The sequence below is a fragment of the Bos indicus genome, chromosome 11 (genome assembly GCF_029378745.1).
Source record: "Bos indicus isolate NIAB-ARS_2022 breed Sahiwal x Tharparkar chromosome 11, NIAB-ARS_B.indTharparkar_mat_pri_1.0, whole genome shotgun sequence".
NCBI classification, from domain to species: Eukaryota; Metazoa; Chordata; class Mammalia; order Artiodactyla; family Bovidae; genus Bos; species Bos indicus.
In genome coordinates this window covers 98,095,275-98,120,513 of record NC_091770.1, presented here as the reverse complement: position 1 = coordinate 98,120,513, position 25,239 = coordinate 98,095,275, and the positions used below count along the sequence as shown (strand labels likewise).

At 52.3% G+C, this 25,239-nt stretch overlaps 2 protein-coding genes across 4 annotated transcripts; one reads left to right on the top strand and one right to left on the bottom strand.

Moving 5' to 3' along the window:
• Nucleotides 1-5,297: 5,297 nt before the first annotated feature.
• On the top strand, nt 5,298-9,566 carry TOR2A (torsin family 2 member A). Of its 3 annotated transcripts, XM_019970896.2 has the most exons (5): nt 5,382-5,700; nt 6,307-6,572; nt 7,518-7,693; nt 8,355-8,482; nt 8,807-9,566. In XM_019970896.2, exons 1-5 carry the CDS (start codon nt 5,550-5,552, stop codon nt 9,049-9,051), a joined length of 966 nt encoding a protein of 321 aa, XP_019826455.2. In that variant the 5' UTR covers nt 5,382-5,549; the 3' UTR covers nt 9,052-9,566. The 3 variants fall into 3 exon arrangements, with proteins under 3 accessions (XP_070655383.1, XP_019826455.2, XP_019826456.1); XM_070799282.1 differs by lacking the exon at nt 8,355-8,482 and having other exon boundaries at nt 5,298-5,700; XM_019970897.2 differs by lacking the exon at nt 6,307-6,572 and having other exon boundaries at nt 5,565-5,700.
• Nucleotides 9,498-25,209, bottom strand: TTC16 (tetratricopeptide repeat domain 16). The gene is made up of 14 exons (XM_019970895.2): nt 25,098-25,209; nt 24,288-24,460; nt 23,869-23,959; nt 23,572-23,715; nt 22,070-22,170; nt 21,838-21,967; nt 19,815-20,029; nt 18,912-19,156; nt 18,395-18,536; nt 14,670-14,835; nt 13,399-13,541; nt 13,087-13,246; nt 11,956-12,040; nt 9,498-10,893 (listed from the first exon to the last, which is right to left on the bottom strand). The coding sequence occupies exons 1-14, from the start codon at nt 25,113-25,115 to the stop codon at nt 9,674-9,676; spliced, it is 3,033 nt and encodes a 1,010-aa protein (XP_019826454.2). The 5' UTR covers nt 25,116-25,209; the 3' UTR covers nt 9,498-9,673.
• Between the last annotated feature and the right edge of the window lie 30 nt (nt 25,210-25,239).

Sequence of the window (25,239 nt, the reverse complement as noted above, 5' to 3'; positions counted from 1 at the left end):
TGCCTTTTCTCAATAGTGGGAACTACTCACTTCTTTTCAAGTTTTGGAATGTGGCCCCAAAAGTTCGTGTGTGTGTGTGTGTGTGTGTGTGTGCGCGTGCATGTGAGGTGGGTGGGGCAGGAATCGTTGAGGAGGGCCTTGAAGGCAGTTGTCTTGATTACATGGGCAGAGGAGAAGGGCAGTGTGCATCACCACCCCACAGTAGGCTGGAGGCCTGGGGAGCTTGGTCACTGAATTTGAAACGTCTGGGGCCCTTTGCTTCATGAAACTTTGACCAAGTTCAGTTCAGTTCAGTTCAGTCACTCAGTCAGGTCTGACTCTTTGTGACCCCATGAACCGCAGCATGCCAGGCCTCCCAATCCATCACCAACTCCTGGAGCCCACCCAAACCCATCTCCATTGTGTCGGTGATGCCATCCAACCATCTCATCCTCTGTCGTCCCCTTCTCCTCCTGCCCTCAATCTTTCCCAGCATCAAGGTATTCTCAAATGAGTCAGCTCTCTGCATCAGGTGACCAAAGTATTGGAGTTTCAGCTTCACCATAAGTCCCTCCAATGAACACCCAGGACTGATCTCCTTTAGAATGGACTGATTGGATCTCCCTGCAGTCCAAGGGGCTCTCAAGAGTCTTCTCCAACACCACAGTTCAAAAGCATCAATTCTTCGGCACTCAGCCTTCTTCACAGTCCAACTCTCACATCCATACATGACCACTGGAAAAACCATAGCCTTGACTAGACGGACCTTTGTTGGCAAAGTAATGTCTCTGCTTTTCAATATGCTATCTAGGTTGGTCATAACTTTCCTTCCAAGGAGTAAGCGTCTTTTAATTTCATGGCTGCAGTCACCATCGGCAGTGATTTTGGAGCCCAGAAAAATAAAGTCTGACACTGTTTCCACTGTTTCCCCATCTATTTCCCATGAAGTGATGGGGCCAGATGCCATGATCTTCGTTTTCTGAATGTTGAGCTTTAAGCCAACTTTTTTCACTCTCCTCTTTCACTTTCATCAAGAGGCTTTTTAGTTCCTCTTCACTTTCTGCCATTAAGGGTGGTGTCATCTGCATATCTGAGGTTACTGATATTTCTCCTGGCAATCTTGATTCCAGCTTGTGCTTCTTCCAGCCCAGCATTTCTCATGATGTACTCTGCATAGAAGTTAAATAAGCAGGGTGACAATATACAGCCTTGACATACTCCTTTTCCTATTTGGAACCAGTCTGTTGTTCCATGTCCAGTTCTAACTGTTGCTTTCTGACCTGCATACAGGTTTCTCAAGAGGCAGGTCAGGTGGTCTGGTATTCCCATCTCTTTCACAATTTTCCACAGTTTATTGTGATCCACACAAAGGCTTTGGCATAGTCAATAAAGCAGAAATAGATGTTTTTCTGGAACTCTCTTGCTTTTTCCATGATCCAGTGGATGTTGGCAATTTGATCTCTGGTTCCTCTGCTCTTTCTAAAACCAGCTTGAACATCAGGAAGTTCATGGTTCACATATTGCTGAAGCCTGGCTTGGAGAATTTTGAGCATTACTTTACTAGCGTGTGAGATGAGTGCAATTGTGTGGTAGTTTGAGCATTCTTTGGGATTGGAATGAAAACTGACTTTTCCAGTCCCATGACCATTGCTGAGTTTTCCAAATTTGCTGGCATATTGAGTGCAGCACTTTCACAGCATCATCTTTCACGATTTGAAATAGCTCAACTGGAATTCCATCACCTCCACTAGCTTTGTTTGTAGTGATGCTTTCTAAGGCCCACTTGACTTCACATTCCAGGATGTCTGGCTCTAGGTCAGTGATCACACCATCCTGATTATCTGGGTCGTGAAGATCTTTTTTGTACAGTTCTTCTGTGTATTCTTGCCATCTCTTCTTAATATCTTCTGCTTCTGTTAGGTCCATACCATTTCTGTCCTTTATCGAGCCCATCTCTGCATGAAATGCTCCCTTGGTATCTTTAATTTTCTTGAAGAGATCTCTAGTCTTTCCCATTCTGTTATTTTCCTCTATTTCTTTGCATTGATCACTGAAGAAGGCTTTCTTATCTCTCCTTGCTATTCTTTGGAACTCTGCACTCAGATGCTTATATCTTTCCTTTTCTCCTTGGCTTTTTTGCTTTTCTTCTTTTCACAGCTATTCGTAAAGCCTCCCCAGAAGCGGGCCGGCTGTGACGGACCAGACTGCACAGAAGCGTGGCCGAGAGGAGCTACCCCACGTCCAAGGAGTGGCGGATGCGCGAGCTCAGGAGGGCCAAGAGGAGCTACTCCACGTTCAAGGTCAGGAGGGGTGGCTATGAGGAGATACCCCTCGTCCAAGGTAAGGAGCAGCGGCTGTGCTTTGCTGGAGCAGCCTTGAAGAGATACCCCACATCCAAGGTAAGAGAAACGCAGGTAAGATGGTAGGTGTTGTGAGAGGCATCAGAGGGCAGACACACAAACCATAATCACAGAAAACTAGTCAGTCTAATCACACGGACCACAGCCTTGTCTAACTCAATGAAACTAAGCCATGCTGTGTGGGGCCACCCAAGACAGGCGGGTCATGGTTGAGAGGTCTGACAGAATGTGGTCCACTGGAGAAGGGAATGGCAAACCACTTCAGTATTCTTGCCTTGAGAACCCCATGAACAGTATGAAAAGGCAAAATGATAGGATACTGAAAGAGGAACTCCCCAGGTCGGTAGGTGCCCAATATGCTACTGGAGATCAGTGGAGAAATAACCCCAGAAAGAATGAAGAGATGGAGCCAAAGCAAAAAGAATACCCAGCTGTGGATGTGACTGGTGATAGAAGCAAGGTCCAATGCTGTAAAGAGCAATATTGTATAGGAACCTGGAATGTTAGGTCCATGAATCAAGGCAAATTGGAAGTGGTCAAACAGGAGATTATTTAACTTATATGCAGAGTACATCATGAGAAACGCTGGGCTGGAAGAAGCACAAGCTGGAATCAAGATTGCCGGGAGAAATCTCAATAACCTCAGATATGCAGATGACACCACCCTTATGGCAGAAAGTGAAGAGGAACTAAAAAGCCTCTTGATGAAAGTGAAAGAGGAGAGTGAAAAAAGTTGGCTTAAAGCTCAACATTCAGAAAACGAAGATCATGGCATCTGGTCCCATCACTTCATGGGAAATAGATGGGGAAACAGTGGAAACAGTGTCAGACTTTATTTTTCTGGGCTCCAAAATCACTGCCGATGGTGACTGCAGCCATGAAATTAAAAGACGCTTACTCCTTGGAAGGAAAGTTATGACCAACCTAGATAGCATATTGAAAAGCAGAGACATTACTTTGCCAACAAAGGTCCGTCTAGTCAAGGCTATGGTTTTTCCAGTGGTCATGTATGGATGTGAGAGTTGGACTGTGAAGAAGGCTGAGTGCCGAAGAATTGATGCTTTTGAACTGTGGTGTTGGAGAAGACTCTTGAGAGTCCCTTGGACTGCAAGGAGATCCAACCAGTCCATTCTGAAGGAGATCAGCCCTGGGTGTTCATTGGAAGGAATGATGCTAAAGCTGAAACTCCAGTACTTTGGCCACCTCATGGGAAGAGTTGACTCATTGGAAAAGACTCTGATGCTGGGAGGGATTGGGGGAAGGAGGAGAAGGGGACGACAGAGGATGAGATGGCTGGATGGCATCACTGACTCGATGGACGTGAGTCTGAGTGAACTCTGGAAGTTGGTGATGGACAGGGAGGCCTGGCGTGCTGCAATTCATGGGGTCGCAAAGAGTCGGACATGACTGAGCACCTGAACTGAACTGAAACAGGAGATGACAAGAGTGAACGTTGACATTCTAGGAATCAGCGAATTAAAATGGACTGGAATGGGTGAATTTAACTCAGATGATCATTATATCTACTACTGTGGGCAGGAATCCCTTAGAAGAAATAAAGTAGCCATCATGGTCAACAAAAGAGTCCAAAATGCAGTACTTGGATGCATTCTCAAAAACGAAAGAATGATCTCTGTTTGTTTCCAAGGCAAACCATTCAGTATCACAGTAATCCAAGTCTATGGCCCAACCAGTAATGCTGAAGAAGCTGAAGTTGAACGGTTCTATGAAGACCTCCAAGACCTTTTAGAACTAACACCCAAAAAAGATGTCCTTTTCATTATAGGGGACTGGAATGCAAAAGTAGGAAGTCAAGAAACACCTGGAGTAACAGGCAAATTTGGCCTTGGAATACGGAATGAAGCAGGGCAAAGGTAAATAGAGTTCTGCCAACAGAATGCACTGGTCATAGCAAACACCCTCTTCCAATAACACAAGACTCTACACATGGACATCACCAGATGGTCAACACCGAAATCAGATTGATTATATTTTTTGCAGTCAAAGATGGAGAAGCTCTATACAGTCAGCAAAAATAAGACCAGGAGCTGAGTGTGGCTCAGATCATGAACTCCTTATTGGCAAATTCAGACTTTAATTGATGAAAGTAGGGAAAACCACTAGACCATTCAAGTATGACCTAAATCAAATTCCTTATGATTATATAGTGGAAGTGAGAAATAGATTTAAGGGACTAGATCTGATAGAATGCCTGATAAACTATGGACGGAGGTTCGTGACATTGTACAGGAGACAGGGATCAAGACCATCCCCATGGAAAAGAAATGCAAAAAGCAAAATATAATGGATAAATATTTTTGGCTGTGCCCGGGGGTTATGTGAGATCCTATTTCCCCTACTAGGGATCAAACCTGTGCCCCCTGCAGTGGAAGCATGGAGTCTTAACAACTGGACTACCAGGGAAGTTCCATAATGGATTTTCAATAATCATTTATTGATTATTTTGTGAGCCAAAACACTTCATGTGCCTGTACTTCATGGAAATATCACCATCCCTCTGATGAGAGGTACTGTTATCATAAGATATACAAGGGGCATGCATTTGTGCTAAGTCTCTCAGTTGTGCCCAACTCTTTGCGACCCCATGGACTGTAGCCCACCGGGCTCCTCCTTCCATGGGATTCTCCAGGCAAGAATACTGGAGTGGGTTACCATGCCCTCCTTCAGAGGATCTTCCCGACCCAAGGATCGAACTCGCTTTTCTTACCTCTCCTGCATTGGCAGGCGGGTTCTTTCCCACTCGCACCACCTGGAAGCCCAAGATATACAAGGCACCGTATATTAGGGCACATAGCAGGTGCTCACCAAAAGCTATTGGCGCTCTTTTATCATATAAAAAGGGGCGGGGGGAGAGCACAGGAAAGGCGCTTTACAAGGTACCGCACAAGTTTTTGCTACAGTTGTTACGTCACCCTTGGTGGTCATAATCCGTCATTTATTATTGTTTCGGGGCTGTGATGGTCCCTCAGTTACCGTGGCCATGGAAACGCAGTGCGCAGTCCCGCATTGGACGGTTCGCGGGCTCCCCCTGGAGGCCGCCTTGCAAGCCTACGGGGGACCACGGAGAGGGCCCCGGAGACAGAAGCGAGGGGGGCTGGGAGTTGTAGGCCGCGGAGCGATGCACGTCGGGAGTCGTAGTTCTCGGCAGAGGCGGTTGCCGGCCCCAGACTGAGCTTCTGCCTCACCCGGATGGCGGCTGCGACGCGCAGCTGCCGGCCCTGGGGCTCGCTCCTCGGGCTGATCTGGCTGGTCTCGGCCGCGGCCGCGTCCTGGGATCTGAGTTCGCTGCGTTGCAACTTCGGCTCATTCTGCGAATGTGACTTCCAGCCCGACTTCCAGGGTAAGGAGCCGAGACCCGAGAGCCGGGCGGACTAGGGGAGACCTTGGATCCCGGGGTTGTGCCGGGGCCAGACGTGGAGAGTAGACGGGTCTCCAAGAGCAGACCCCCCGAGACTTCCAGACGGCCCGGGCTGGAAGTGGGCCCGGCGTTGAGGGATCCTGAGAGCCTGGGGCACAGGACTTGGGGCGAGGGTTTAGGGATGCCTGTTTGGAAGTCAGGATGGAGAGATGCCTTTGACAGCAGAGACCTGGGTGGTGGTCGAGGGTGGGCAGTTTAGACCTCCGCACTGGTCTGGCCCATCAGGGGAGAAGCCTGCCTTGAAGTTGGGCAGGAGTCTGGGGCCGACCCTCTTGACAGCTGGCAACCATTTAGGGCTGAGCTGCGATCCAGAGGGCCACCTGGTGGGGAGGCTGCAGAGCTGAGTCAGCCTGAGGCAGAGGACACCCGCTCCCCCCCACGCCCTGTAGCCAAGGCCCTCACTCCCTTTCTGCAGACGGCTTGTAAAAAAAAGTCCCAGAACCCGGATTCCCAGACATGACTTTCCTCCTGAAACTGTTCCGCTGAGGACGTGTGTCCTCATCTCCGACACTGTTCTTGTGGCCCTAGGTCTGGAGTGTGACCTGGCCCAGCACCTGGCGGGCCAGCACTTGGCCAGGTCGCTGGTGGTGAAGGCACTGAAGGCTTTCCTGCAGGATCCAGCCCCCACCAAGCCGCTGGTCCTCTCTCTGCATGGCTGGACCGGCACTGGCAAGTCCTATGTCAGCTCCCTGCTGGCGCACTACCTCTTCCGGGATGGCCTCCGTAGCCCCCACGTGCATCACTTTTCCCCGGTCATCCACTTCCCCCACCCCAGCCACTTGGAGCGCTACAAGGTAGGCTGGTGGTGTCCCGGCCCACCCTCTGCCGGCACTGTAGGGTGACTCCCCTAGAGTGGGAGTGAGTCCTGAGCCCAGAGAGGGGAATCCCTTGCTCCAGGCAACACAGCCAGTTACAGCCTCAGCCCTCAGGACCCATCCTAAACAAAGCTGAGGGTGCTATCACCTGGCAGGGAGTTCTTGATTTAATGCCTGGGAGCCAGTAAAGTACCTGCGTGCCAGGGTTGTTGTGAGGGACGTTCGACTATAGAATCACAGGTGTTATTTATTGAGCACTTATCTTTGCCAGACAACCTGCATTATCTTCTCTCAGTAAAGCCCTTAGAGTAAGGGCTTTTGAGGCTCAGAGTAAGTGCTCAGGAAATATTAGCTCTATTGTTGTTGATTGCAAGGTACTGTCCAGGCTGATCTGTTTCAGCTGTCACAACTCTGTTGTGAAGGTTCAGGGAGCAGGAAGGTGCGTTCCCCTTTTCTAGAAAGCAAGACGTGTCAGGAAGGAGCCCCCTGACAATGCAGGTGTGAGGCCTGGCTCTGCGTCCCTGTTCTCTTGTTGACTTGCTGTGTGAGCTTGGATTACTCTCTGCCCCTCTCTGGGTCACAGTTTCATCATCAGCCTCATTAAGGGATCGGTGCTCTTTGGGAGACCATATCTTCCTGAAAAGATGAATTCTTTTTAATATTTATTTTTATTTATTTGGCTGCATCTGTCTTAGCTGCAGCATGCGTGAGCTTTGATCTTTGTTGCAGCACATGGGATCTTTAGTTGTGGCGTGTGGGATCTAGTTCCCTGACCAGGGATCGAACCTGGCCCCCTGCATTGGGAACGCTGAGTCTTAAGCCACTGGCCCACCAGGGAAGCCCCATTAATTCTTGTTTTGGGAAGGAATCTGGAGTTGGGGAAGCAGCTCCAGGTGCCCTCATACTCTCGCCTCTCTCCCACAGAAGGATCTTAAGAGCTGGGTGCAGGGGAACCTCACTGTCTGCAGCCGCTCCCTCTTTCTCTTCGATGAGATGGACAAGCTGGCCCCAGGCCTGATAGAAGTCCTGCGACCTTTCCTGGGCTCCTCCTGGGTTGTCTACGGGACCAACTATCGTAAAGCCATCTTCATCTTCATCAGGTGGGGCCAACTTTGCAGCGGGCATTGGTGCGGGAACACTTGTCAGAGGTCTCAGCTATCCAGTCTGGTCCCATGGTCCCGTAGCAGAATACTGTTCCCCCCCAGGGCCCATTTGGATTCCCCCCAAAGTCCCCTGTACCCTCACTGGCGACACCGTCATTCAGGGTGTTTAATTCCCCTTTGACATTCTCAAAGCCTGGGTTCATTCTCTTAATCCTAATTTTTTTTGTGGCACTCCTGCTGGGTTAAGAGTTTTCCCTCTTTTGTGGCCAAGAGGACACAGGCCTGGGAAAAAACAGGACTAGGAACCAGTCCCACCTCTGAGAGTCCTAGCTGTGTTTGGGCAAATCGCTTCACTTCTCTGAGCTCCCATCTCCTTTTCTGAACAGTAGGGCCAATCTTAATGCCCTACTGTCCTCCTCGAGGCTGAGTGAGGAAAGTTGGTAAGGGACCTAAAAGTGTCCCATTAATAGAAACTGTAAAGTGCATGGCACAGATGGGCAAACTTCTGGGGTCGTGGTTATGGATGAGCTCAGGAGAGGGGAAGCGGTTCCTGGGGCGTTTTGAGTGAGCGGGGCCCCTGGTTCAGGTCCCATTAGGAGGCTTGTGGGAAGCCAGAGCTACATCCTGCCCTCACTGTCTGCGTCCCCCGTGGTTTTAGCAACACCGGTGGTGAGCAGATCAACCAGGTGGTGCTGGAGGCGTGGCGCAGCCGCCGGGAACGTGAAGAGATCGGCCTGCAGGAGCTGGGGCCGGTCATCTCTCAGGCTGTGCTGGACAACCCGCACCGTGAGTTCAGCGGAGGACCCCACGCCAGAGGGGCTTCCAGACTCGGGTCTCACTCCCAGATCACACCCAGGGCTGGGCTGGGCTGGACTCCCTGGGGGTGGGCCAGGCTCTCCCAGGTCAGATGCTCAGCCCACCGACCCAGTACTTTCCAGCCCAGGCTTTGGTGCTCGGGGCTGGCGGACAGCTTCCCCCGAGCCCAGCACCCAAGCTGGGCTGGGAGGATTCAGGCCAGCAGCCTTCCTGCACTTCCTTCCCTGTGGGGGTGGGTGGGGGCCTGGCTGACCCCTGTGAACCACAGCCTCTTCCCATGGCTCCACCCTGCAGATGGCTTCTGGCGCTCGGGCATCATGGAAGAGCATCTCCTGGACGTTCTGGTGCCCTTCCTGCCACTCCAGCGGCACCACGTGCGGCACTGTGTGCTCAACGAGCTGGCCCATCTGGGCCTGGAGCCCAGGGATGAGGTGGTCCAGGCTGTGCTGGACAGCACCACCTTCTTCCCTGAGGACGAGCCGCTCTTTTCCTCCAATGGCTGCAAGATGGTGGCTTCCCGGATCGCCTTCTTCCTCTGACTCTCCCAGGTGGCATCCCTGTCGTCCTCTACCTGGCCAGGTTGTGAAGGAAAGCCCTGGACCCTCTGCCGGAGGGTCCCTGGTCCTGCAGCGTGGGACCCAGAGCATACTGTGAAGATGAGGAGGGCTGTTGGCTGGGCCGTGAGACAGAAGGCCGGGGCAGGCCCTGGCTCTTCATTGTCTGAGGGCATCTTGGCCTTTGCCTCCTTCCTCAGGGAAATCACCGGTCACCCCAGAATTTCAAGGAGCCTTGACCGCAGCCTGAGCCTTAAAATGTGAATTGTAACTCAGGGACAGTGGCTCGTGGCTGCTCCCTCCTTCTTCTCTCTGTTCCTCTGGCCCTTGCCCCAGTACCATATCCACGCCCAACCCTGTGTCCCCATATGGTAAAACCAGGCTGAGACTTCTGTCTCCGTGAACAGAGGGACTCAAGTTCACACTGGAGCTGAGCTTTTCAAGTTTTTAATTTTGTACATGAAGAAAACAAATACAATAAATTTAGTCACGGGACCAGAGGATGTTGGCCCAGGTTCTGATTGCTTCTGAGGGAGGCTGCAGCACAGAGCAGAGTGGGGAGAATCGCCCTGCACTGCAGTAAGAAGTGAGGGGCTGAGCATCCCTTTCAGAGAGCAGCCTCACTGCTGGGGCTGGGCTTCTGTCTTGGGCCCTGGGCGGTCTGCATGTTGCTAAGACTTGGGTTCAGTCCCCAGGTGACCTCGGTCTTGCTGGAACCTGGGCTTGCGCTCTGGGCTGCCTTGGACTGGCTAGGCCTCTGACTCTGAGCCTGGCCCTTGGTGGCCTCAGTGTTGGAGGGGCTCCAACTTGAGTCATAGGAAGTGTTGATTTTGCTAGGACTTTGGATCATTCTCCAGCTTTGGTCCTGGGTGGCAGCTGCCTTTCTGAGTCTCCAGCTCTGACCATCGGCACCCTTGGACTTTCTGAGCCTCCGCCTTGAGCCCTGGGTGGCCTGGGTCTTGTTGAGCTTTTGCCTTGGGCTCCAGGCAGCCTCTGTCCTGCTGGGCCTCTGGTTTTGAATCTGGGTGGCGTCTGTCCTGCTGGGCCTCTGGCTGTGGATGAGGGTGGCCTCCGTCCTGCTGGGCCTTTGGCTTTGAATCTGGGTGGTGTCCGTCTTGCTGGGCCTCTGGCTTTGAATCTGGGTGGTGTCTGTCTTACTGGGCCTCTGGCTTTGAATCTGGGCGGTATCCGTCTTGCTGGGCCTCTGGCTTTGAATCTGGGTGGTGTCTGTCTTACTGGGCCTCTGGCTTTGAATCTGGGTGGCGTCCGTCTTGCTGGGCCTCTGGCTTTGAATCTGGGTGGTGTCTGTCTTACTGGGCCTCTGGCTGTGAATGAGGGCAGCCTCCATCTTGCTGGGCCTCTGGCTTTGAATCTGGGTGGTGTCCGTCTTACTGGGCCTCTGGCTGTGAATGAGGGAAGCCTCCATCTTGCTGGGCCTCTGGCTTTGAATCTGGGTTGTATCCGTCTTGCTGGGCCTCTGGCTTCGAATCTGGGTGGCGTCCATCTTGCTGGGCCTCTGGCTTTGAATCTGGGTTGTATCCGTCTTGCTGGGCCTCTGGCTGTGGATGAGGGCGGCCTCCGTCTTGCTGGGCCTCTGGCTGTGGATGAGGGCGGCCTCCGTCTTGCTGGGTCTCTGGTGGTGGCCTGGGGTGGACTTGGTTTCTCTGGGGCTGTGGTTCAGGCTTAGGTCTTTCCTGCTGTCCCCCGAGTCTGAGGACTGTGTCCTTAGCAGTGAGGAGTCAGAGACTGTCACAACAGTGGTGGAAGTGCTCCTGTATTCCTGACCCGTACTGGACGTCTCCGTCTCCGAGGTGGACCTGGTTCTGACTGGGAAGGATGTGTCCAGAGAAGCTGTCAGGCCGCCTTCCCCAGACAGTCCCAGGAAAGGGAGGCTTCTAGGCCTCACCTTTGCCTATGACCCAAAGGCCTCGTATGGCCAAGGGGGAAGGCCTCCCAGATCTCGCCAAGCCCAGCCTTCCTGGCACCCTGAGGCCTACAAGTGAGTCATGGCCATAAGATAAAGGGCAGAGATGGAGGTCCCCACTGTCCAGTGCTGGCCTCCACTCTGCCGGCCGCCGCTCGCCCTCTGTGTCCAGCTACCACCAGCACCTGCAGGGACCTGGCCCTCTGCAGCAATTCTCTGTACTCTACTCCACCCACACTTCCCCCCTGGGTCCTAAAAACCCTTCCTGACACCCCCCCCCCCACTCCAAGGGGGGCTAAATGCACCCACAGTTCTCAGGACTCCTCTCCACAGTATGGCTGCACTGTCCAGCCCTCTGTGTCCCTTGTTTCCTTCAGGACCAAGATGTCCCTGGGGCAAGGACTGTGCCATTCATGCGTGCACCGGTGTCCTGCACAGGCTCAGCCACTGGACGCTCAACACATTTGCTGAATGGCAGGAAGGGGACTAGACGCCCCTACGTCCATCCCTCCCCAGACTGCCCACAGCTGCTCCCGGGACTCAGAGCCGCATTCCCAGGTTTTCCATTTTGTCCCTTCCATGTTGGCACCTGGCGGAGCTGAGGGTAAAAGCCCCATAGACACGCATAGGCTCTGTGGGGTAATTTCAGGGAGAGGCCAAGGGGGCAGAGAGAAGAGGGACAGGGTTGAGCGGGGAATGAAGGTGGAGCAGGCAGCAATGATGAAGTGCTTCGAGTGAGAGCTCCTGCCCAGGCTGCGTGCTGGGCATCCCAGAGGGTTCCCCTCACTCCCCCTCTCTGGGCCCGCCACCCTGCTCCCGCACCTCCAGCAAAGCTGGGATGAGCCCTCCTGCTCCATATATACACAGCAGTAAGCAGCAGAGGCCAGATTCATACCCAGGCCTGGGAGCCTCTGACTCCTGACCTTTGCCCTCCCTGCTGCATTGGCCCATGCAGGGGGACTTACAGCCCAAGATGGAGCCTAAGGAGGTCTGGCTGATGTAGCTGTCGGTCAAGGATGACTCCTTGCTGGGGGCCGGCTTCAGCTTCTCCTAGGGTCAGAGACAGGCTGGGCAGTTGGCAGGCCGTGGGAGGCCACAGCTCTAGAAGGCCAGCCACTTAGAGCTCCTCGGGGGCTGCAGTTTAGGGCTGGATGGGGACATGGAGCAGTTGACTGCTTGTGCACTTGTTGGCAGTGTTAGGAATCAGAACAGCCCTGACGGAGGAGGGGCCCAGAGCCAGGTGATAGGGGCTTCTGGAAAACTGGGAATGTGTTCTTTCTTGAGCTAGAGAATGGAATCATGGTGGGTATTCAGTTTGTGAAAATTCATCAAACAGTTCACTGAGGATTTGTGTACTTTATGTTCCACTCAATGAAAAGTTTTTAGCAATGAATCCAAGTGTTAAAATTCTGGGGGCTTCCCTGGTAGTCCAGTGGTTAGGAATCCGCCTGCTCATGCAGGGGACACAGGTTCAATCCCTGGTCCGGGAAGAGCCCACATGCCACAGGGCAACTAAGCCAGTACACCACAACTCCGGATCCTGAGCTCTAGAGCCATGACTTGCAACCACTGAGCCCGTGGGCCTCGAGCCCGTGCCCCACGACAAGGGAAGCTGCTGCAATGAGACGCCCACACACCGCAGCAAAGAGGAGCCCCCCCCAACTGCAACTAGAGGTGAAAGGAAGTCGCTCAGTCGTGTCCGACTCTTTACGACCCCATGGACTGTAGCCCACTAGGCTCCTCCATCTATGGAATTTTCTAGGCAAGAGTACTGCAGTGGGTTGCCATTCCCTTCTCCAGGGGATCTTCCTGACCCAAAGATCAAACCCGGATCTCCTGCATTGCGGGAAGGTGAGTGTGGACAAAGTGTAGGAAGCCTGCCTCTGTGAGGGGCCCCAATTTTCACCTGCACTCCTTCAGGTATACCCCTTTACTGGTACATTCTCCACCTCACAGCAACATGTCCCCAGCCCAGGTCACATAGCTGAGTCGTGGCAGAGCCAGCCTCTAGCCAGCCTGTAGCCCTCAGCCCTGGCTTAGGGTACAGTCCTCCCTGCGCCTCCAGGAAACCCGGCCCTGGCATGGGGCGCACTTACCTTCTTCCCAGGAACCTGCACCTCTTCCTCTGGGCCTTCTGGCTTTGCCTGCAGGAACTGGAGAGGGGTCTCCATCTCCTTGGGGGTCTCCAGTAAAGGCGGCTCCAGCTTCCAAGATAGGATCACAGCCCGGGCCCTCTGTTCCCGATCCTTGAGCTGCCTGCCAAAGCGAGTTGTCAGAGTGCTGGGTAAACCTCTCTGACTCACCCTGCCCTCCCTGGGATTGCATGGTGGCCTGAAAAGGCAAGTAGGTGCCTTGAGCCCCAGCCGTCCCCCAGCTCTGGGCCTGTGGGCCCTCCTGTAGAAACTTACCCCAGGATGTCCTGAGGGGCCCTGGTGTACATGCTGTGCTCCACCACCCGCTCCAGCTGCAACCTAGCCAGGTTTGCCACCTGGCTGCTTAGCACCTCTTCTACTGACATGCCGGGAAAAAGGTTGGCCATCAGCGGAAGCAGCTGCCAGGAAGGAAGGTGACCAGAGTCAGGTGTGGGCCAGGACAGGGGCAGATGGTGTGGTACTGTCCTGACTGGCAGAGTCCCTTCTCAGGGCCGAAGAAGAGAAGAGTTTACAAATTCAGCATCAGTCGTTCAGTCTCATCCGACTCTTTGTGACCCCATGGACTGCAGCAACCCGCCAGACTCCTCCGTCCATGGGATTTTTTCCAGGTAAGAATACAGAAGTGGGTTGCCATTTGCTTCTCCAGGGGATCTTCCCAATCCAGGGATCGAACCTGGGTCTTCTGCATTGCAGGCAGACTCTTTACCATCTGAGCCATCAGGGAAGCCCTTTTATAAATTGTTGTTTCTAAAGGGCCAGACCCTTTGGGCCTGAACTATTGGGAGATCTTGAGAAAGGAACTATTACGTGAGGGAGTTCTGAGTCTGATCATGGGTTCTGGAGTCAGCTTGGAGGGTGTGACCTCCAAGCTCCATGACCTGGCCCAAGGGAACTGACTTCTCTGAGCCCTACCCTCTTCCCTCTGTAGATTATGGGATGATGATAATGTTACCTGTCTCATAGGTGTTAAAGAGGGTTAAACAGGGTGATATAAGCTGAAGTGGTTAGAACAGTGCCTGGCTCTGTGTTACCTGCTCAGTCGTGTCCAACTCTTTGCGACCCCATGGACTTTAGCCTTCCAGGCTCCTCTATCCATGGGCCTCTCCAGGCAAGAATACTGGCGTGGGTTGCCATTTCCTTCCCCAGGAACAGTGCCTGGCACATAGTAAATGCTCTGGCATCATTATTGTCTTAGTCACTCAGTCATGTCCGACTCTTGTGACCCCATGTACTGTAGCCCATCAGGCTCCTCTGTCCAAGGGATTTCTCAGGCAAGAATACTGGAGTGGGTTGTCATTTCCTTCTCTAGGGGATCTTCTGAACCCAGCGATTGAACCTGTGTCTCCTGCTTTGGCAGGCAGATTCTTTACCACTGAGCCACCAGAGAAGGTACATAGTAAATGCTCTGGCATTAGCAGTGCATATCACTGCTAAGAATCCAGGTTTCTTTTAGGGACAGGGCGTATCTTTAGGAGGTCAGAGGTATTGACTCTGGAGCCTACCCTCCTGGCCCAGCAAGAACACACCTTGGGTTGCTTGGGGTCAAGGAGCAGGACAGTGGCAACATCCTGGCGGGCCCCAAAAATGTTCTGCATGAGCTGCCGGCTCCGGGCACGGTACAGGTAGTACTGGGGCTTCTGGGGATTGTGCTGGATGGCCATTGAGAAGTGGTTCTCTGCCTTCTGGAACTGCCTGCAGGACACAGTGGGCCACAGGGTGCTCTGAGCCGGGCCACCTAGGAGAAATGGGCACTTCTGGACCTCCCTGGGGAGTTTAGGGAAAACAAGGCTAGTTTCTGCTCCCTGACATCAACACCCCTCTTGATGGACCCAACACTTAAATGCTAGTGTAAAGCCCCAAAATAAGTGGACATTTTTATGATCTTGGAATAGGAAGGGCTTTCTGAATGTCATAAACCCAGCAGCTAAATATGGAAAAAAAAAAAAAAAACAAACTAATTGACCACAAATCCCATTATTTAGTAGCAAAAACACCACAAAAGAAATCAGCAAATAGGGAAGAATATTTTGCCACATAAGGCAGATAATAATCAAACTTTCTAGCCTACAAAGAACTCTTATAATCAAAAAGACTGGGCAATTTAAAAGCAAATGGGAGAACAATTTAGACAGACCATAATGTGCCAATGCTGCTACTGCTGCTGCTAAGTCGCTTCAGTCGTGTCCGACTCTATGCGACCCCAGAGATGGCAGCCCACCAGGCTCCACCGTCCCTGGGATTCTCCAGGCAAGAACACTGGAGTGGGTTGCCATTTCCTCTTCCAATGCGTGAAAGTGAAAAGTGAAAGTGAAGTCATTCAGTCGTGTCTGACTCTTAGCGACCTGGTGGACTGTAGCCTACCAGGCTCCTCCGTCCATGGGATCTTCCAGGCAAGAGTACTGGAGTGGGGTGCCATTGCCTTCTCCGAATAAACACTTGAAAAATGCTGTCCTGCACTCACAATTTAAATATGCAAAGTCAATCCAATGCAAGAGAACCTTTTTTTTTTTTTTTTTTTTAATGCAAAAAAGCAAAATGGCTGTCTGGGGAGGCCTTACAAATAGCTGTGAAAAGAAGAGAAGTGAAAAGCAAAGAAGAAAAGGAAAGATATAAGCATCTGAATGCAGAGTTCCAAAGAATAGCAAGGAGAGATAAGAAAGCCTTCTTCAGCGATCAGTGCAAAGAAATAGAGGAAAACAACAGAATGGGAAAGACTAGAGATCTCTTCAAGAAAATTAGAGATACCAAGGGAACATTTCATGCAAAGATGGGCTCGATAAAGGACAGAAATGGTATGGACCTAACAGAAGCAGAAGATATTAAGAAGAGATGGCAAGAATACACAGAAGAACTGTACAAAAAAGATCTTCATGACCCAGATAATCAGGATGGTGTGATCACTGACCTAGAGCCAGACATCCTGGAATGTGAAGTCAAGTGGGCCTTAGAAAGCATCACTACAAACAAAGCTAGTGGAGGTGATGGAATTCCAGTTGAGCTATTTCAAATCGTGAAAGATGATGCTGTGAAAGTGCTGCACTCAATATGCCAGCAAATTTGGAAAACTCAGCAATGGTCATGGGACTGGAAAAGTCAGTTTTCATTCCAATCCCAAAGAATGCTCAAACTACCACACAATTGCACTCATCTCACACGCTAGTAAAGTAATGCTCAAAATTCTCCAAGCCAGGCTTCAGCAATATGTGAACCATGAACTTCCTGATGTTCAAGCTGGTTTTAGAAAAGGCAGAGAAACCAGAGATCAAATTGCCAACATCTGCTGGATCATGGAAAAAGCAAGAGAGTTCCAGAAAAACATCTATTTCTGCTTTATTGACTATGCCAAAGCCTTTGACTGTGTGGATCACAATAAACTGTGGAAAATTGTGAAAGAGATGGGAATACCAGACCACCTGACTTGCCTCTTGAGAAACCTGTATGCAGGTCAGGAAGCAACAGTTAGAACTGGACATGGAACAACAGACTGGTTCCAAATAGGAAAAGGAGTATGTCAAGGCTGTATATTGTCACCCTGTTTATTTAACTTATATGCACAGTACATCATGAGAAATGCTGGACTGGAAGAAACACAAGCTGGAATCAAGATTGCCGGGAGAAACATCAATAACCTCAGATATGCAGATGATACCACCCTTATGGCAGAAAGTGAAGAGGAACTAAAAAGCCTCTTGATGAAAGTGAAAGTGGAGAGTGAAAAAGATGGCTTAAAGCTCAACATTCAGAAAACGAAGATCATGGCATTCGGTCCCTTCACTTCATGGGAAATAGATGGGGAAACAGTGGAAACAGTGTCAGACTTTATTTTTCTGGGCTCCAAAATCACTGCCGATGGTGACTGCAGCCATGAAATTAAAATACACTTACTCCTTGGAAGGAAGGTTATGACCAACCTAGATAGCATATTCAAAAGCAGAGACATTACTTAGCCAACAAAGGTCCATCTAGTCAAGGCTATGGTTTTTCCAGTGGTCATGTATGGATGTGAGAGTTGGACTGTGAAGAAGGCTGAGCGCCGAAGAATTGATGCTTTTGAACTGTGGTGTTGGAGAAGACTCTTGAGAGTCCCTTGGACTGCAAGGAGATTCAACCAGTCCATTCTGAAGGAGATCAGCCCTGGGATTTCTTTGGAAGGAATGATACTAAAGCTGAAACTCCAATACTTTGACCACCTCATGCGAAGAGTTGACTCATTGGAAAAGACTCTGATGCTGGGAGGGATTGGGGGCAGGAGGAGAAGGGGACGACAGAGGAGGAGATGGCTGGATGGCATCACTGACTCGAAGGACATGAGTCTGGATGAACTCCAGGAGTTGGTGATGGACAGGGAGGCCTGGTGTGCTGCGATTCATGGGGTCGCAAAGAGTCGGACACGACTGAGCGATTGAACTGAACTGAACAGATTAGCAAAGTTAAAAAATAGTGTTAATACTCTGTGCTAGGGAGGTTTGGGGAAATGAAGACTTTCTTTTACTGGGGGAAGTTTATATTGGTTCATTGCTTTTTTGGAGAACAATTGGGTATCATCTTTAAAATGTTAAAATTTCACACTCAACAATTTAACTTCCAGCAATCTAACTACAGAATTGCCAGTATGAATGGATGGAAACATATGTCTTGGGTCTCATTACTGCATTATTTATGGGAAAAAAAAAAAAAAAAAACCAAACACTGAAAACAGCCCAAATTCATCAGCAGACTATTGTCTAGAGAAATTAATTGTGGTACTTTCGCCCAATGGAATACTTTGCAAACAATAAAAGAGAATGAAGTCATCCTATATGTAACAGCCATGGGAAGTAAAAAAGCCTGTCAAATATTAGCACGAACTCACTTTTGTAAAATGATAGTAATTGTTAATATATGCATAGAAATCAATCGGGAGGACTCTTTACCAAACTCACCCAGACAGGGGAGGCGTTGGCAGACAGGTATTAGAAGCAACTTCCGTTTTCTGAATCTTATGTTACTGAATACTTACTTTTTTTTTTTTTAATAAAAAGCCTAATTACCATAATAATATTCAGGGAAAAAGTGAAGGATTTTTAGAGAAACCTTGGAAAATAAAGTTGATATTTAGGAGACTTAACTGGGAGAGCAGAGACATCTTGACTCAGGGAGCCCAAACAGGCGGCTTCATCCGACTTCCCCGGCCCCGCCCATAGCCCAGTCGGCCCCGCCCATAGCCCAGTATGCCCCGCCCCCGGCCCCGCCCCACCCACCATCGGCTCACCTGCTCCGGTGCTCGCAGAAGCCCAACTTCTCCTGCAACAGGCCCATGCGCAGGTGGGCGCCCTCGTCGTTCGGACTCAGTGCCAGCGCCTGCTGGTAGTCCGCCTCAGCAAAGGTCAGGTTGCCCAGCTGGAAGAAGCAATCTGGAGCGCGGGGACTGAGTGGGGATCGCAAAAACCCAGGGCGCAGGAGCCGCGGCCCAGTTGGCTCCACCCCCTAGGAGGCGGGGCCTGCAACTGGTAATACCCGTGGGCGGTCGCCAGCACCTGCAGCTGCTTTTCTGTGCAGCTGGGCACCTCTTTCCAGATACCTGATCTGAGCATTTTGAAGGACTATGTAGCCAGGTGGTCTCTCAAACAACGTCCCCCGCCCCGCCCCGCAGTAGTGTGTCTCAGTGGGACACTGAGACTCCTCTTCGGCCTCTTCTCCCTCCCTCCCTCCCTCGGGGCCCTCGAGCGCCCAGTCCAGGCCTTAGAGAGGCAAGGGGCTCACGCCGGGCTCCCCGGGACCCCACTCACCGCCGCGGTTGATGTAGAGGCCTTTCTCCTGCTGCTCGTCCTTGAGCGCCTTGTTGAGCAGCAGCACGCTCTCCTGGTAGGCTCCCTGCATGTAGCAGTGCACCGCGAAATCGTTGTAGGCCAGCAGCAGTTGGCGCTGGGCCTGCTGTACCAGCTCCTCTTGGTGGTCGCTCATCATGTCCAGCGCCTTCAGGAAGTCCTCCACTGCCAAGTCAAAATCCTGGAGCCGTCGGTACATGGTGCCCCTACGGGAGAGGCATATGAGAGCCAGAGCACCCCCACCGACTCGGAGTGTCCCAGAGAGTGGATGCAGCTCTGGGTCCTCTGACCTCTGGAGGTGGCAGGGGGGCCTCCGCGCTCATGCATTAGATTTGGCCTGTGCGGCTCCCCGATTGCTACTGAGCTAGCCTGGTGATTCTACTTTCCTTTACAAATAACTTCTCTCTCTTTTTGGGAGCAATGTGCCTGCCAGCCACTCTGCTAAGGCTTTTTGTACACAGGATGTTTTACCTCCACTGTTTCTTGAGAAAACCCAGGGTCAGGGAAGTTAAATGGCCCAGAATGAGGTGTTGAGCCCTTGCTGGGGAGGTAGGGGGCGCAAATTCAAACCTAAGCCTCCTCTCCTGGGCTGAGTTGGGCTGAGCCTCCCAGTATAAACTGCTCAGCAGTCCTGGGGGTCCAGGATTCCCGGGTTAACAGGCTGCTGCCTGCCCCTTCTCCAGAAGCAGTAGCAGAAACCACCTCCCATGATCCCTCGGTCTTGATGGCGAGCAGGGAAAGACCCTTAGAGACTAGATGGGGAGACTGAGACCTGGGGAGGGTCATGGGCTCTCCTGAGATCACACAGCACATCTGAGGCAAGGCAGAGCCTGGGACCCAAGACAGCATTTCCCCACCCAATACCGGAAGAGGAAGAAGCTGGGGTCCAGAGGGTTGTTCTCAATGGCACAGTTGATGCACTGCAGCGCATGTTGCAACTTGCCCTGCACGGCCAGGACCCCGGCATCTTGGCGTGCCTGCTCGGCCTGGCCCACCATCACCTGGAGCAGCACCTTGGCCTGTGGGTGCTTGGGATCCAATAGCAAGGCACTGTGTAGGTCTCGATAGCAGAGGTTGGGCTGTGGGGTGCAAGGCAGGGATGGCGTCAGGGCTGCACCCAAGCTGAACTCTCCCCTGTTCACTGTGGGGAGGCAGACCTCTGGGCAGGCCAGCATCATGCCACCCATCTTCAGTGCCCCACCGCCCCCTCCTCCCCTCCATTGCTATTTTGCCTTTTCTATCTCTTGAAGGAGGGAGGGAGCATTGTGGGAAAATCCTATCCAAGGCCCCATCCCTACTGGCCCCTTTCCAGATGTGACCTCAGGTGAGCCAGGTCTGCCTCAGTGGTTTTTTCTGTAAAATGGAGCTACAGATGCCTCCTCCTTGCAGGACTTCTGCGAGGCTCACTTGAGGTAGGGGGAGGCCATGGTCTCCTGACCATGACTGTCATGGTCTCCCTGTCCTCCCCGGTACACCCTCCCAGACACCTCTGACCTTTAAGCCCAAGACAACTCTAACCAAGAACAGATTCAGGCCTGGGCATGAGCAGAAAACATCCCTAGGCAAACACCTTCCACTGGGTGAGCAGGTCAGTCAGTCAGTCAATCAACAGTTTTAGCAAGCACCCCATGTCCTGTGGGGTAATTGGTTGAGGGCGAGAGAGGCAGTGTGGACACTGGGTGGGAGGGGAAAGATGGCAGAGGTTGGGACAGGGCTTTGGAACAGGTGGACTTGGGCTCGAGGGGAGCAAGTTAGCCAGACCATCTGAACCTGCTTCCTCATCTGTGAGAAGAGGACAGTGGGTTGTGTCTAACCTCAGAGGGTTACTTCCAGCCTTAGAGACAAATGTGAGTAAAGTGCTTAGAATGTGTCTATGCATTGTAGGGAGCAGCTGCAATCCCAACACTCAACGATAATTGTCAATAATTACTAGTCTCCTACCTTTGAAGGAGACTCTCCCACTGAGTCACCTGTGGGACACAAGAGCCCAGCCCCCAGCAGAGGGAGGCTCTTGGTTCCAGCACCCTGAGGACACCCTGCCCACTCTAGCCCATCATGTTCTTCCCCTTCCTGAGTCTCCCTGCCTGCCCCCTGCCCCCGCCCCCTGTCCAGCACCCTGGCCAAACTGGAACAACAGGCCTTGTTCTGGACGCCTCTGTTTTCCTCACTCTCACCTCTCCAGCCCCCAAGTCAGTCTCTGGTCCTGCTTCCAAAGGTCTGAAGAACTTGCCCCCCATCCTTGCCACCATCCTGCCCATCCTCCCCGAGCCCCACTCCTATCCAGATGGATGGTACCCAGGCTTCCAGTCTCCGGATTTTCCCCTCTGCCCCTGCCCCCCGAGCCCACATGCCCCCTGGTAGCCAAAAGTACTTTTCTAAGGCCCACTGCCCCAGGAAGCACCCTTCTGAGGTTCCTGCTGCTCCCCAGGAAGACGTCAGGGTGCCCTGGGGTTCACGAGATCCTGCCCATCACTCTCTCATCCCTGCAGCCCCTCCTTCCTTATGACCCCAAGTCACATCTAAGGGATGCCTGGTGGCCTCTGATGGTGCTTCACATAACTGGGAAGTCAGTCCTTGTGTAATTATTTGCTGGGGGCCATTTCCTCTGGCCTGTGAGTTCCGTGAGGGCAGGGCAGGCCGAGGCTTCTCACCTTGTGGTTTTCAGGGATTGGCGCAGGCCTGGCAGAGAACCAGGGCTGAATGATGCTGGAACAACTACCTGACTGGGCAGGAGTGGTCAGCACTGGTCAGGGTTCGGGAAGGACAGGGCTCCCACCACACTGCGGGCTGTGGCCTCTGGGCTGGTGGATAGCCTAGCCACCTCCTGTAATCACAGCACCCAAACGGGGAGGAGGCCCACCAATCGGCCCTGCCCGCCCTGTTCTACCTTCTGGAAGAAGTTGTAGAGCCTGGCCCGGAGGATGTAGACATCCGCATTGGTGGTGCCTTGCTTCACCTCCTTGGTGACGAATGAGAGGCATTCACGATGCTTTTTGAGGGCCAGGAGACAGGCCATGCTGTGGGCGGAGGGCAAAGGTGCTTGGTCTGTCCAGTGAGAGGGGCAGGAAGGGGACCCTGAGGGGGACAAAGGCTAGTAAGCTCTTGATCAGGGTGCTCACCATCGATACCGGAAGCAGAATTTCTCAGGCTGGAGCTCAGAGGCTTGGGAGAAAACGGTCAAGGCATCCAGAAAGGCGCATTGCTCAAAAAGGCACTGGCCCTGGTGACACAGAGGATTGTCAATCCTGCTTATAACCCCAGCCCAGCAGCCTCCATGAATTGAGGGATGGCCATCACTGGGGTGGAATGACAAGGGATGGGGACAGAGTCCTTCAGATCAGAGAGAGATTTTAAGAGATAGAGATACAGACATAGAGAGATACAGAGCTGGGGAGACAGCAAGACACAGAAATATACAGATAGTGACAGAGAGATAGCAATACAGACATAGGAACAGGGAAAAAAGAGAAAACCTGAGAGGTGGATCAGAACAGCAGGTCTAACGGGAACAGGCTCCTTCCTGGACCAGGGCTCCAGGTGCCAAGCCCTGTATTAAGAATACAGGGAATTTCTGTATTCTTAGGGATACATATAACTTAGGGAGCTCCCTGGCTGTCCAGTAGGTAGAACTCAGTGCTTTGACTGCAAGGATGTGTGTTGGGGAACTAAGATCCTGCAAGCTGCCCAGGTGCAGCAAAAAAAAAAAAAAAAAACCCTAAATATATCTCTTTGGGACTAGGTAACATTCCCCTTTTAGATGAAGGAACTGAGGCTCAGAGAAGTGAAGTGACCTTTCCAAGGGCACACAGAAAGAACAAGACTGGCCTCAGGACCCCCACAGACAGTTTAAGCATGTGGTCTGGTTTTAAGAATGTTTTTCAGAGTTGAATAATAATAATGATTATTCCTATTGTTTTGGCTGCACAGCATGGCAGTGGGATCTTAGTTCCTGACTAGGGATTTAATCCAGCCCCCCCCCACCCCCCTCACCTGCAGTGGAAATGCAGTGTCCTAACCACTGGACTATCAGGGAATTTCCAGAATTGAATTATTATTGACATTAAAAACCAAGACATCAAAGTTGTGAACATGGGGGGAAAATCAGGGCTTTTGGGGGATTTTATGGCTTAATATCACCTTTTTTATGCATTACAAATGGGGGATACTCTTGTCTTTTTAGTGCTGGGAGCCTGTGGACTCTAGGGCTGTGCTGTCCAGTACAATAGCCACCTGCTGCCCATGGCCATACAAATTCAAATAGATTCTAATTAAATATCAGTACAATTAAAAAATTAGTTCCTCAGTCACACTCGCCACATTTCAAGGGCTCAACAGTTCCACGTGGCCCTCAGAATGGACAGTAATCATCGTGCCAAGTGATTGCTGTCACTAGTGCAGAAAGTTCTATTGGATATACCCAGCTCTGGTGGTGGATGAACCTGGACGGTGGGAGAGGTCGTAAGAAGGAGTGGCAGGAGGGGACACAGACGCAGGGACAAGAAGGTCACCAGGGAGTCAGGGCTGGCCCTTGGAGCAAGGAAAACCCCAGAGTTGGAGGGAGAGCCAGCAGGCCGGGGTGGGAGGTGGGTGCCTTGTATGGGCCTAGGGCAGCGCCGGGCACCTTCAGGTAAAGCACCAGGGCGAGCCGCTCCAGGTAGTTGCTGTTCTCTGGCTGGGAGTGGTAGGCCTTCCGAAGGTTCTGGGCGGCCGAGGAGAAGTCGCAGAGCTGGATATAAGCCTCGGCTCTTAAGGCATAGAATTCTACCTGAGGGAGAGGGGACCCAGACTGCTGTTGCCCTCCCCACGATCCGCCCTGAGGTTTGCCACTTGGCTACCACAGGGACTCGGTGGCCCTGAGAGGTGAGAGTGTAAGCGTGGGACAGCAACTGCCCGTGCCCACCCAAACCCTCCCTCTCACCAGCTGGGGGTCCAGGTGGAGGGCGCGGGAGAAGAAGAGCACGGCCATCTCCCAGTCCTCTTGCTCCAAGCACTGATGAGCTCGATGGTAGCTGTGGGGGGCAGAGGGGCACAGGCGGGGGGCGGGGGCTGGCCGACTTGGGACCAGCCCAAGACATAGGTCTGGGGCTTTGGGAATGGGTTGCAAGGAAGAGGGACTTGGGTAGGAAGACAAGAGGGGTAGACAGAGACCCAGGGAGAGGAGGATGGCCATTCTTGGAGCTCATCCAGCCTTTTTTTGCTGCTGAGGTGGAAGAGCCCTATTATACAGTTGAGCTCGCTGAAGCTCAGAGAGGGAGAGTAACTGGCCCAAGGCTGCACAGCATGTCAGTGGCTCTGCAGGGAAGGAACCTGGGACCTCTGGGCAAGGGAGTCACTCACTATTCCCTGACTTTGAGGGGCACGGTTAACCCCGTAGCCTTTGGTTTTATATCATCAAAGTTCTGGAAGATTTGGCTGGTCCCAAAGATGCGCTGGAGGGTCCCCTTTGGCACAGGAATCACCCATGGCTTTGGGATGTGTTGTGAGGGAGCTTTGTCATGCTCCAGACCATCCTGGAACCAAGCAACAGCAAGCTGGAGCAAGCCTCAAAGACAATCCCCACTCCACTGACACACTCTCCTCGGGTGTTTTACAGGATGGGGGAGGGGGTGGAAAGGGGGCCTGGGAGGAGGCACAGTCTGGGGTCTGGCGGCCCTCCTAGCCCCATTCCCCTTAATCTCTCTGCGGTCCTGCCTCTCTCCCCTGTGGTCAAGATCTCACGCTCACACTGCTCTCTGCTCTCCTCCTGGTCCCCCTCAGCTTCTACCAGCTACCGATACCCAAAACTCTTGTCTGCAGCTCAGGCCCTGCCCCAAGCCAAAGGCCCTGAGGGTCTAGCAACGTCTTGTGAGAAGATCTATGTTCCATTAGTCTGTAAGTCCTGTCTATCCCACTTCCTACAGATCTCTCAGATACCTCCTCTTATCTCGTCTGGGTCACTGCCATCTCTGTCTCTATGCCAGCTCCGGCCACCCCTCCGACCTCCCCACCAGTCGCAGGTCCTAAGACCTCTGTTCTTTGCACAGCAGCTAGGGACTTTACAGAATCGCACAACTGATCTGGCCTCTCCAGAATGAAAACCTTCCCTGCGAACCCATACATGGTCACTTCTCCCCCACCCTTTGCCTTTGCTTTAGCCTTCTCCCGCACCTCTCCGGAGTCTGTCATGAGGCCCCTTCGGGGAGGACCCCTCGGCCTGGACCAGCTTACTCGCGGTCCTCACTTTCCTCTTGGCCCCCTCCTCCGGACGTTGCTAGGCATCATCTCCAGGACGCCCACAGGCTCCGCCCCT

Coding starts and splice junctions, on each gene's coding strand:
- TOR2A (XM_019970896.2), top strand. CDS start 5,550: ATGGCGGCTGCGACGCGCAGCTGCCGGCCCTGGGGCTCGCTCCTCGGG. Junction 5,701..6,306: donor CTTCCAGCCCGACTTCCAGG/GTAAGGAGCCGA, acceptor TTGTGGCCCTAG/GTCTGGAGTGTGACCTGGCC. Junction 6,573..7,517: donor GCCACTTGGAGCGCTACAAG/GTAGGCTGGTGG, acceptor TCTCTCCCACAG/AAGGATCTTAAGAGCTGGGT.
- TTC16 (XM_019970895.2), bottom strand. Junction 21,968..22,069: donor TTCTGCTTCCGGTATCGATG/GTGAGCACCCTG, acceptor CTCCGCCCACAG/CATGGCCTGTCTCCTGGCCC. Junction 18,537..18,911: donor CCTCTACATCAACCGCGGCG/GTGAGTGGGGTC, acceptor CCCGCGCTCCAG/ATTGCTTCTTCCAGCTGGGC.